Below are 13,339 nucleotides of genomic sequence, written 5' to 3'. Positions count from 1 at the left end.
CAAACTATTACCACACAAAAACCCTATTTAGGTCCCATTAGGAGAGTGGGATATTCAGTTTTGGCATTATAACCTACAATGCTATGTTACAAACGCACTTCATGTAACCCAAGGAATCACTTACTAGGACAATGTGATACACACATCGTGCCGTACTGGTATTTTGCATTAGGATTTGGTTCCAATTTGAACGTCACTTTATTATAGATGAGAGCCTGTGGACACTGCGGCACACATGACCCCGAGTTGTTAAAATTTCTGCAGGCCTGTGAACACAAAGATACCCAAGTCACAGCGAGCAATGTTTGATTCATGAATCTGGTATGTTAGTGCAACACGTTCAAGAACTGGTGTAAGTTTGTTGAACATACAAAGCAGTTGGTGTCGAGCGGCCCGGTGCAGCCCCCGGCACACTCTATGTGACAACACTCGCTCGGGCTGCGGCCAAAACAGCGGGCGTTGCACTGTGGTGCGCACACCGTCTTAGTCACTGAGAATGGGAGAGAAACATAGTGAGTAGTGTATATGTGTGTGTGTGTGTTTGACACAGAAGATGAACAACATGCGTGTGTGTGAGTTTCCAAGGACTTACAGGTTTGACAAGAGTCATATCCTGGACCCCAACACTGACCTCCACAAAACTCATGACAGGGAACTAAACAGAAAATGCACTATAATTTATATATTCCCATAAGATCATCAGCCAAAGTAAAGATCTATTTGGCAAAACATTTAAAATTAATATCATAAGTAAATCTTCAACTACATATATAAAACGGTGAACGGTAAAATGTATTATAAATATTTATATAAAAATAGTTTATTCGTTATACACTACCATTCCAAAGTCTGTGGTCAGTAAGATTTTTTTGTGAAGAAATTAATTTTAATTTACTTTACTTTATTTGCTGCCAAATGTGGCAGCAAAGAAATGTATAATGTTACAATAAAATTCTGATGAATGCTGTAATTCTGAAAGGTCTATTCATCAAAGAATCTTGAAAAATAAAATGTATCAGGGTTTCCACAAAAATATTAAGCAGCAAAAACTACTTTTCATCACTAATATGCTTCTTGAGCAGCAAATAAGCAAATCTTCTGAAGACTGGAGTAATGATGCTCAAAAATCAGCTTTATACCATCATATGAATAAATTACATTTTATACATAAATAGAAAACATTTATTTTAAATTGTAATAATATTTTACAATATTATTGCTTTTACTGTTTTTTAACCAAATAAATGCAGCCTTGCAGAGCATAAGAAACATCTTTCAAAAAACAGTAAAAAAAATCTAATTAGTAAAAAGTTACCAATCCCAAATTTTTGGAAAGGTATATTAACATATATTATATTACATATTGTAATGTTTTATATCTCCTTACATTCTGGCCCATTGTCTTCGATGATGATTTCTGCCCCACTGTCTTTCACAATGTCTAGCCAGTTGATCTGCGGCGCATAGCTCAAGAATTTATTCTGGATGATCTGCACTCCACCCTCCAGGATCTCTGCAGATCATGAGAAATATGAGAAATATTGAAGTACTAAGATAAGAGCAAAGACATAATGGTAGAACTCGAAAACATATATATATATATATATATATATATATATATATAATATAATATATATATATAAACACAGAGATTTTACAAATATTTTTCTTCTAGGACTTTTTCCTAAAATGCCACAAAACAAGGGTGTTGTGAATGTTTGCTATGGATTTGTTAGGTGATTGCTAAGAGTAATCAAACGTTACTAATAAAGATGCATTATATTCAGTGTTCAGATTTGAACATTCATATTGATTCCACACATTGAGTCACAATGAAAGTAGTAAGAGGTTAAAGGAAGGGCAATAGAAAAAATGACAAACATGAGTCACACAATGGAAAGACAACATGGATTGTATTTCACATTAGAAGTGTGGTGTTTGCTGAAGCAGGTTGGGACATGCTCGAGCCTAACTGTAGACATCTAACGTCAATATCCTGGAATTTATCGTGATGAAGAATATACGATCTATAAAGGCAGTCACAAGTATGTGTCGGTTCAAGTTGGGGTTTGCGAGAATGAAGAGAATGCAGTTGTGGGTGAAATCCTTTAATAAACCACACACACATAAAAATATTTTTCTGTCCGTTGACTCACTCTTCCACACCACACCCTCCAGAGAGTCTTGTTGCCATAGAAAATTCATGGGGCGTTTTGACAGTACGTGTTTTCTGTGGGTGAGAATGTGTCACCTGTCACGTATGTGTGAGCGCACCTGTCAAGTGTGTGAGGCCCAGCTCCTTTAGTCCGTACACTCCATCTTTCTGATAGTTGACGAGGACGGCGAGAGCGAAGCGATCTTCGTACAGAGACGTCCCTCGGATGACTCGCAGCTGTTCCAGCGGTAAACGTCTGAACTGGTTTATGGCGATGAGGATGTAGCCCGTTACCTCACGGATAGACTGAGAAGAGGAGTTGGGTTACACGGTCATCAAATGAAACATGACAGACGCAGACATGAGCCCACACAAATGAATCTGGTGTGAGCTCATGCACACTTGCTTTATTCAGTGGCCTGATCTCTTGTTACATCCTTTAGATTCTACAAACTTGGTCTATTTTCCTCACCTGTAGGAATGAGAAATCGCGGTTGTGCTCCATCTGTGTGATCTCCAGGTTTCCTATGACAATCTTACAGCCCGTGTACATCTCCTTCATAAGCTTGTACTGGACCTCAGAGCTTCCTGTCACACTCAGCGAGTTCTGCGTGCCTGTACACACTGTAAGCGAGAGAGAGAAAGAGAGAATTTACTGTAATGAAAAACAAATGCGCAACTATTTAAAAGTGGGGAATTGTTCAAGTTTTTGAACGATGCTGTTATGTTCACCAAGATGCATTTATTTGATCAAGAATATAGTAAAATTGTGAAATATTATTATAATTAACTGTGTTCCATTTTCATAAATTTTAAAATGTCATTTATTCCTGAAATGTCAAAGCTGAATTTTCAGCATCATTACTCCAGTCTTTAATGCCACATGATCCTTCAGAAATCACTCTAACATGCTGATATTTCAAGAAATATTGTATAATATTTTCATCGAAACCCTGATAGGCCTACATTATTTGAAATATAATTTTTAACAATATACATTTCTTTACTATCACTTTATCAATTTAATGAAACTATTAAATCCTTTCCAAAAAAAATTTTTTCAAATATTTTTGTATAATGACTGCTACAATATATAATCTATCATATTACTCAGTGTTTTCTGTTAATATTTAATATTTCATGGCTATTTATATTAGTGCAATAATGACCAGCAATTGTATATTAGCAAAAAATAATTCAACAGGGGTCATTATTCACAGTAATTACAGACTGAATGCACATTATGCCATATTTAATGCAAAAAAATCTAAAAAGATGTATCATCTGATTATATCACAATCTCAGCTAATATTTAATATTTCATGCCCATTTATATATTTATGTAGTAAGAAGCTTTGTAATTACTAGGATAATGACCAGCAATTGTTTAATATCACAAAAATAACTTGACAGGGGTCATTATATATAATAATGGCCCACTGACTGCACATTATGAAGCAAAGGAAATCTCAAACTGAGCATCAGCCGATGATACCACAGATAGAGCTGTTGATGTTTTTCTTGCATTGTTGTTTATGTAGTTACATCAGGAAGGCAAAATGAAAGGTAATAGAGGCCTACGGTAGTTTGAGGTGAAGCTGTTTTGCATTTCAAATTTTGCCCTTGGTTCAAATTTGCCACGGTCAAAATAAGCCATTACTGAGGGTGGGAGTCCAGGAGAAGAATATTCCCATTAATACTTTGAGGCACTCAGAAATGCCCGCAGGAGCCTTTGCAGATTCAAATTCAAAGAAACAGAGTTCTTCTGAGAATGTGGTCCATTGATGACCCATTAGGATCAGAATGCAGGTTAAAAAGAGCATAAGAATCACACAATGGCAGGTATAGAATTCTGTTCTCATAAATAGAGCAATGCTTCTCTTCATTTCATGCAAAAGAACTGAAAAACACATCACTTACTCTTTCTACTTGGTACATGCTAAACAAATACAGTCTTGCCTTTATCACATACACAGTTCCCATACTAGATACGTGTACTGAGAACTTGAACTGATAAGATCTGGAGTTGACCTTTAGGGTGTTATGGCCCACAATGGGACAGGTAAGGCCAGTTACGTCAAAAAAAAAAAAAAAAAAAAAAAAAATGGCTTCAAACCATCAGTTAAACCAGAAGTATTGAACTTTTGCCTGCTTAGATTCTTCTCTTGAGGAAAAAGACCCCAGTATAATCACACCCAACAAAGAATCTAATTAAAAGTCTGAGATTTCAATATGAAACATAACATCTGAGTTATGCTGTCACATTCATTTTATTTCGTTTAACCCTGTATACTGTATGTTAGCACATGCCTCATTTGTTAAATTTAGGCTACTTCAGACATTTGACCAGAGATACCTAAAAAGTGGCTACTTGAAACAGAACTGCAAGCTCGCGTAATGAAATAGCAACCTCTGAGCGTTGGAATTGTCCTGTAGGTTTAAGCTCACAGAAGCGATTAAATGGAAGCAGCAACACTGCATTCCTCCTGTAATGTTCCTAAGAAGAGGAGCCCTAAAACAAACAACTACAAGTCTCATATCATAACTCTCCTTGTGAAACAGAAGTGCACCTTATTGTATTAAATGCGCACTTGTAGTGTACTTCAAATACGCATTACAAGAATTAGTTTTTAAAAACTGTACTTGCAGAAAATATAATATTTATAAAATAGAAGGCCACTTAAGTGTAAAGTTTATTTAAAAAGTCCTGGCAGAATATTATACCAGTACCTTTGCCTTTTCTCTTTTTAATTTTTTTTTGCAAATATGCACTAGATGCATGTCTTTGACATTGTACCTCATGAATTCTGTGTTTTTAAGATGCCACATTAAAAGGAATGTGTTCACCTAAAAATGAAACCAAGCAGACATATTTAGAACTTGAGGGTGAGTGAATGACAGAATTTAAATTTTTTGGTGAGCTATCCTTTTAATAGAAGTATGAATTTTTAAAAAAGTTTGAAAAAACGTTAAAATTCTGCTGTTCTAAAAGCATGAATGTGTTAATGTGAATGGCCCTCAGTGTGTGCACTCAAGTGAGTAGACCACGATACAATGCTCCCATTCAACCAGAGCGCGAAAACAAGTGTAGGAACCGCCAACACTCAAACAAACGCTCACAAAATACACACGCTAGGTTCAACTATCAGGTTCACATCACAGGTACGAGAAACAAAAGCCAGGGGAGGTCTAAAGCGGCACACAATAGACAGGGCTTACCTGCCTGGTAAACAGAAACTTGGCCACAGTCACAAAGAGATTATCCAAACCCGACTGATTGGTTCTCACAGGCATAAATACACATAAATCTACATCTAAATGTCTGAATCATTTATTGTCATTAAAGGGTCAGCTAACACACAACACACAGGCATGCACACACACACACACACACACACACATACACATACACAGGAACCATGCATAGCTTAAATGACTTTGTTTTGCACCTAAAAGCCATTAAAAGTTACAGGTTACTCCTTTTCCCCAGGCAAGGGAAGGAATTATTTTGGTTTATCAGACGCATGTTTTTGTGTGTGAGTAGGTGTGCATGCAATATGAAAAAATAAAATAAATAAATAAATAAAAAATTTATACATCTTATTTTATTTCATTTATATATATAAAAACTTTTAAAAAAAAGTATCCCATCTTACTATGCTATAAGAATGTCAGTCATAGGTTTATATCTATGAAAAGTGTAAACACTATGGTTCTATCAAAATATTGGCCAACACTTTCCAACAAGTTGTTTGTTAATTAGTTAATGCATTCTTTAACACGAACTAACTGTAAACAATATATATTTCTAAATCATTTATTTAAATTTGTTAATGTTAGGCAATAAAAATACAGTTGTGTTCACAGTGTATTAACTAATGTTAAAATATACAGTATAATGTATTAGTAAACGTAAAAATTAACTTTAAGAAATATGCATCATTTAACTACTGCAAATAACTAATGTTAATCTAATAATTAATATTAAAATGTGGTACAGTGTTTGAAAACCTGTTTGAAAACAGTGATTTTATTTGTTGTCATTTGGTGGCACAGAACTGAAATGACACATTTCACCTTCAAAGTATTTTTTAAATGCAATTTAACAAATATTTTTACTAAAACACTGTGGCATCCATTTATTATCTTATAATGAAAGGTTCAGTAGGTTCCATATTAAGATTGAAGGTTTTTTTTTTTAACATTTGGGCCTAAATGTTCACTGCTCACTCAAATGATCCTTTGACGTAAACCAAGAGTTTGGCAGTGCTCAAAACTGAGTATTTCCATAAATGAATGTACAATGAATGTGGAGGCGACAGCAGAAACAGAGAGGCTACACACACTGTGCTTGTGAATCATCTATTCAGCTCTCCAGGAGAAGCGGCCTTTAGTATGTGTGTGGGAGCCTTTAACACACACTGTACTACTCATACTGACGTCTTCAAACTCCACTCAGAACACTTCACGACAATGCCAAAAGGTCGACAACTGCCGTAATCTTCACGGGACATTTGATATTTTTTGTATGACTCAAGTGCAATAGTCAACTGAAAACTATGCATTCACATGTTGCATACTAAAATAAGACATGTACTGTATTCATTTCTAACAAACATGGTTAGAACAGGTGTTCCTTGAATATGCAATGTTTCTGTTTTTTGTATATGTTCTGCAGCAGCTCATTGTGAAATAACATGACAATGGCAGTCTGCCACCATGGAAAACGTACTCTTTTACTAACGTAACCTCGGTTCCCTGAGATAAGGGAATGAGTACTGCGTCGCTAGCCGCTATGGGAAAACTCCCTTTTCTCCGAGGACTGAAGACTTTTTCAAATCACGCAGTGTGACTGCACGGCCATTGGTTCGTGCAGTAAATAAAAACGAACGGACCAATTATGAGCAGGAAGAATCCTGCAGGAGGCATGAGGACTGAGCTCCTAGAGGTCAGTCCAGCCTAGATATCGTTTCAACGGTCATAAGTACAGCCTCAGCACCAAGAATGGGGCTAAGAGTGTTCTTGAAGCATCAGGCAATGCCTCAAGGGACCACTTAATATAGGTTTGTGCCCTTTAAGCAGAGAGAACCAGAGCCTGTAAGGCCGGGACATCCAAGTTATAGAACCTGGCAAACGTGGACGCGAGGCCCAGCCGGCCGCTGCACAAATGTCTGCCATGGACACACCACTAGACCACGCCCAGGAAGAGGCCACGCCTCTAGTGGAATGGGGTCTCACTCCAATGGGGCTCTGGAGGCCCAGGGAGGAGTATTCTAGTGCAATAGCGTCAACTAACCATCGAGATATCCTGTGCTTTGTGACCGGAGACCCTTTGGTGCGGCCACCAAAGCAGACAAAGAGTTGTTCCGATTGCCAAAAGGGCACGGAACGCTCGATGCAAGTTCTCAATGCCCTGACCGGGCAGAGAAGGTTAAACTCCCGGTCCTCTTCAGAAGGGGGGAGCGCAGAGAGTGTAATAACCTGGGCCCTAAACGGAATGTAGAGCGCCTTAAGCCGGGCTCACACTGTGCGATTTTTAATAGTCTTTTGCGATTGTTGCTTGTCACACTGTACGAACATGATCCCCATGTCAGACTGTAGGATCTCAGTTGTCTTAATGTCAGACTGTACGACAGTGAAGACGCGACAAAAACGGACTTACTTTTTTTTTTTTTTTTTACAAAAACGGACGTACTCAAGAAGACTTGTCCGGAGTTTTACGTCATCAATACGTGACCCGCGTTCTCTTGCTATAATGGTAGCTAGCAAACAACAGCAACGTGTAGCGTTAGTTTTATTAATTACATGCCTTGATGTAAAAAAAGAAAAAGAAAAAAGGAAAGAAAAAGACGACGTGTGTGGAGCAAGTCATGGCTGGGCAAAAGAGGACTTTATGGACTTCCAGTTCTACAGAGCGAACTTGAGGTGATTTTGTTATTCGAGTTTAAACATCCTGCCCCTTAATAAATAAACTTTAAGTAAACTTTACTTTGTACATATATTGTTTTTACAAATAATGAATGGTTTGAAGTTGTCGCGCTAATTGCGTCATCAAGTTCAGTGCTCCTATTGGTTCTTGGTTTGACGGTCGTCGTAGGAGATGTCACACTGCAGGAAAGTGTCTGAAATCTTCTGACACTGCCAGAATTTAATCGAAGGAAAAAAATTGATCGCAACGGCCATTAATCGGCTGTCGGTGAACATGTCAAACCAGTGATCTAGACAACCGATTTTAGCCTAGGATTATAGGAATCTTTTAGGATTTTAGGATTTTCAAAATTTGTCTCAGACGACCAAATCGTGGCCAAAATCGCACAGTGTGAGCCGGGCTTTAGGGTCATAACTATGTCTTGGCTTTAGGATGACCTTAGAGTCGTTAGGCCCAAACTCAAGACAGGCAGGGTTTACAGAGAGAGAACCAGCAAGTCACCTACTCGCTTCACCGATGCTAGCGCCAGCAGCAGAGCGGTCTTTAGCGACAGTGTTTTTAAGCTTGCAGATTGTAGTGGCTTAAAGGGGGCGCCTTTGAGGGCTCTCAGGACCGTGGGCAAGTCCCATGCAGGGACTGTGAGGGGTCCTCGCTCTTCGAAACACGTCCTCGCTCTTCGAAAAGTAAATTTGGCAGTGAGAGTTGTCTTTGGAGGCGCAGAGAGGCATTTCGAGGTGAGCCCGCCCTGGCGGTTTATGTATGACACCACTGTCATGCTGTCTGAACAGACTAGCACGTGGTGTCCTATCAGGACTGGCAGAAAGAACTGAAGAGCTTGACATACTGTTGTCATTTCGAGGCAGTTGGTGTGTAGCTATCCTTCCGCGTCCGTCCAGGAGCCGAAGGTCGGTTTGCCATCGCACAGAGCCCCCCCAATATGTGTTGGAGGCTTTCGTCGTAACAACCTTCCTTCTGTAAACCAAACGTTTCTACGGCGAGCGTCTTCAGTCCTGACTGTCAGAGAAGGGATGATCGTCGTCGCTGAAGGAGAATTTATCTGATTTCCTATGGGAAGCGCCTGCTTATATAGCCAGATGGCCCTGCCCTTTCTGGCGGGCTCTTTCGGGCTTTGCCGCCATAGGCTCGTGCAGCGCCGCTGACGAGCCATTGGTTCGTTTTTATTTACTGCATGAACCAATGGCCGTGCAGTCACACTGCGTGATTGAAAAAGTCTTCAGTCCTTGGAGAAAAAGGAGTTTTCCCATAGCGTCTAGCAACGCAGTACGAGTGAAGTATCGATAGGGAACTTATGTTAATATAGTACATTCTGTACACCAGAATAGATAGAAACATTCCAACGTTATTCCTCTATCTAGATTAAAATATTGCACTGTTCAGTATGACATCGGCAAACATAAAAATGCCTAGCAGAGAAATTATACATTTATATTTAGTCATTTAGCAGATGCTTTTATCCAAAGTGTCTTACAAATGAGGACAATAGAAGCAGTCTGAAGCAAGAAGCAAGACCTGCCAAGAGAGCATTGCAATAGTCCAGTCTGGACAGAACAAGAGCTTGAACAAGGAGTTGTGTTGCATGGTTCGAAAGAAAGGTCCTGATCTTCCAAATATTGTATAAAGCAAATCTGCAGGACCGGGCAGTTTTAGCAATGTGGTCTGAGAAATTCAGCTTATCATCAATCACAACTCCAAGGTTTCTGACTGTTTTTGAAGGAGTTATGGTTGATGAGCCTAACTGGAAGGTGAAATAGTGATGAAGTGAAGGGTTTGCTGAAACTACAAGCAGTTCTGTCTTAGCTGGGTTGAGCTGAAGGATGCTGAGATGTGAGCTGCTATCGTCAGATCATCAGACAGGTAGAGTTAAGTGTCTTCAGCATAGCAGTGATATAAAAAGCCATGTTTCTGAATGACAGAACCTAGTGATGCCATGTAGACAGAGAAGAGAAGTGGTCCAAGAACTGAGCCCTGAGGCACCCCAGTAGCTAGATGTTGCGACTTGGATACCTCACCTCTCCAAGATACCTTGAAGAACCTATCTGAGAGGTAAGGTAAGGTAATTATAAATGTTATTAGTAATGACATTGCAAATCTTTACCTACTGATGCCAGCAGAAGTCACACTTACAGTAAATGCATTTAAAGGAATAGTTGTCAAAAAATTTTTTAATTCTGTCATTACTTATGGCTTGAATATGAGCTTTTTTAGAATCACACTATCATTCCATTCATTTGTAGGATATCAAATAAGCTTGATATTTTGAGATTATTTTAGAACACATATTTCATCTAACACATGTCCCCCAGCAGTGAGGCACATGTTGTTTATGTGTGAATTTGTTGTGATTGGAACAACCTGAAAGACTGGCAGTGTGCGAGCCTCAGTTGTTTACTCTATGATGTCCAATTCTCTGTAACAAATTACAAATCGCCATGATGATGTCTATTCTGATTTTAAAGATTGTATAGTGTATTTAAGTCCTTACTAACCCTCATGTTGTTCTAAATAACTCTTCCATGAAACACAAAAGGAGATTTTTTTTATAGAAAACCAAAGCTACAGTTTTTTTTCACTGATAATCATCCCTTGAGCTGTAAAGCACTGAGACCAAAACACAATCACAATTAACAAGAATAATTTCAGTGTGATTCATAAAGTGCAATCTATGCAAACTATGATTTGAGTCTAACCAATTCATTGAAAAGATCTGACTCAGAAGAGTGACGCATTCATGAATCCGACGTTGTTTTTTTTCCTTAACTCTTTAAAGGACACACCAAAAAGAGCTGGGATAGACATACTCCAAGATTTCACTGAATAACAAATTCAATTTCAGTCTATACGCATTAGCAGACTTGGAATATAGTGCATGGGTTATATGTAATACTTTTATGATACTTTTAAGGCAACCTTTTTTAAGCTTGAAAACCAACAGTTAACATTTATTGTGATTACAAGGAAAAAGAAGAAATCCTTACACTGTTAAAAATTGTAGGTTTGGGTAAACTATCCATTTAATTGACATTCGGATCAGAAAGGACTATTTCAGATTTTAAAACATTTGTTTTCTGTGATACAAGCCTTAAATATACGCAAAATGAGAAATATGGATTTTTGGATATTTACTGTATATTTAATGTTCATTTAGATGCAATCTCCCACACCATTTTAGTTATTTACAACATAAATACAAAGTTCTACCATGAAACTCTAGGCCAATAGGTTCTAACTCATCTGATAGAATCACATCATTACTACAGCCGTTTTAATTGCATGTGCAGCCAATGAGCTTGCTGCTCAACATTCAAATATTTGGTTAGTGCTTGCTGTAGCAGTTGAAGCGCACATCAGAAACCCTCCACCTCCCCCAGATCCACCTGTATAGATCTGCAATGGGGTACTTTTATGTACGCTATGTATTGGGGTTATTTCATGTGTGTTATATGTGTAGCAGCAGTATTTCCTACATGCTCACAGCAGCATGTCTGTGGATGGACTGGCAGTAGCAAATCTAGGTACTTTTTCTGCCACAGCAGCAAAGCAGATCTATTCCACCAAGACCAAACACATTCACATTGCCATGCACATTACCATGCTAAAACTCTCTAGGAGTTGTCATGAAAGAAATAAAGAAATGCTTGATTTGTAAGGGATTCTATTCAGGGGGTCGCAGTCAAATCAGATTGGTCTGAGAGATGATGTGGTATTATGTGACTCTGTCCAGTAGTTTAACCTGTTGCCAGATCACCTGGACTACACACCTGTTGTTGTGCATGCCATTGTGCTCCACCCTTCTTAGTCAACACTACTGCAGAGGCCAAAGATCAACCAATGCATCAAATCACATCTCACTCTGTGAGCCAAAACAGATTGTTTTCCTTGTGTTGTCTAGTATTTTCTTCATGATACTTCCTGAATCTGATAATTACTCACTAGCAAGTACAAATTATGTGACATACGCAATTTACAAAATACTGTATGCAATCCAATATTCAAGATTTGGGTGGAATTTACTATAAAAACATACATTTAAACATCTATTGACCACTATTTTTAAAAATGGGATGCTCTTTGAATAAGGCCACAGTTGATCTGTGTGCAGACAAAACCAAAAAATAGACAACTAAACAACAAGACAATATTCTAGCGAACATTAATGAGATTCAGTACAAGTAGGTAAATGTAGTTGGCATCACAAGTTCAAACTCCTCTGTGATTCTTTCTTTTCAGAAGACAGCCGTTGAGTCAGGGAACAGGTTTAACAAAATCTACGGGTTGAGTCACTTGTTATTTGAACTGAGCACTGATTTAGTACAGGAACAAATCTCTCCTTTTATACACTCACAGTTAGATAAACAAACATATCGCGCTTAGACACAATGGTGCAGGAACAGGTTTTCTGAATGCATTAGCTACTGACAGCAACATCACTATTTTGGGATGTATATTGTGTAAGGGTCTTAAAAACACATGTTGTTACAGATTTGTGGAGCTGTTTCTAAAAAAGGCTACTACTTTTAAATTATATTACATTATAGCCTATATATGGACAATATTTATATGCAAATTACACTATTATTACTATTACACTTGCATGAAATTTATGCAAAGTGTCACTTTAATAAAAGTAGCAAATGCATAACGCATTAGCATCCTAAATATTAAAATGCAAATGTTTATGCTATTCTCTTATGTCTTTCCAGTCGCAGACAGGTGCATTGTTCATACAGTAAAAACAGATTTATCTTCATGTTTACCTTCCTCCGTCTGAGCGTGCGCGGGTGAACGGAGCGCGAGACACAGCGCGAGCATCTGCAGAAGAGCTCCTTTCATCTTCATCATCCTCATCCTCAGAATATTCCCAATGTGAAGTCAGTCAGTTAAATATTCATGGCCAAAGAAGCGCGGAAGAGACGATGCTCCCTTCACTTCGGCTTGTCCACGTTTGACAGAAATTCTTAGGGTTTTTTCTCTCTCGCTTCTTCCCGTTTTAATCCAAAATGTTCCAAATATAGCATTCAGTGTAGAACAAACGAAAACAATATCAAGTAGTCCATTTCCGTCAGGTGCAGGAAAATGTATCGACTATAAAATCCTTCAGTAAACGTCAGTTTAAAGCAAACACTTTAATCTAAACAAAAAATGTAATACAATCAATAGTTTGAGAAGAAAAGCGACCAGAATACAGACGAGGTTAAAAGGTTTGTAAATATGAAAAGGCTCGCGCACGCAGGAAT

The 13,339-nt window shown here is 38.2% G+C and overlaps 1 protein-coding gene across 1 annotated transcript in view; it reads right to left on the bottom strand.

Moving 5' to 3' along the window:
• LOC306844799 (receptor tyrosine-protein kinase erbB-3-like) overlaps window positions 1–13,339 on the bottom strand; it is a 28,699-nt gene extending 15,360 nt beyond the window's left edge. Inside the window, exons 1-7 of the mRNA XM_079377173.1 lie at window positions 12,860–13,339; window positions 2,628–2,779; window positions 2,275–2,461; window positions 1,388–1,513; window positions 593–655; window positions 372–490; window positions 125–266 (exon numbers count right to left, since the gene is read on the bottom strand). Of these exons, the coding sequence (XP_079233299.1) occupies window positions 125–266; window positions 372–490; window positions 593–655; window positions 1,388–1,513; window positions 2,275–2,461; window positions 2,628–2,779; window positions 12,860–12,950 (880 nt within the window). The 5' untranslated portion in view covers window positions 12,951–13,339. The remainder of the gene's footprint in view (window positions 1–124; window positions 267–371; window positions 491–592; window positions 656–1,387; window positions 1,514–2,274; window positions 2,462–2,627; window positions 2,780–12,859) is intronic.

Source organism: Barbus barbus, assembly GCF_936440315.1.
Source record: "Barbus barbus genome assembly, chromosome: 25".
NCBI lineage: Eukaryota > Metazoa > Chordata > Actinopteri > Cypriniformes > Cyprinidae > Barbus > Barbus barbus.
Note: the sequence above shows the minus strand (reverse complement) of the source record. Positions and strands in the feature narration are given on the sequence as shown.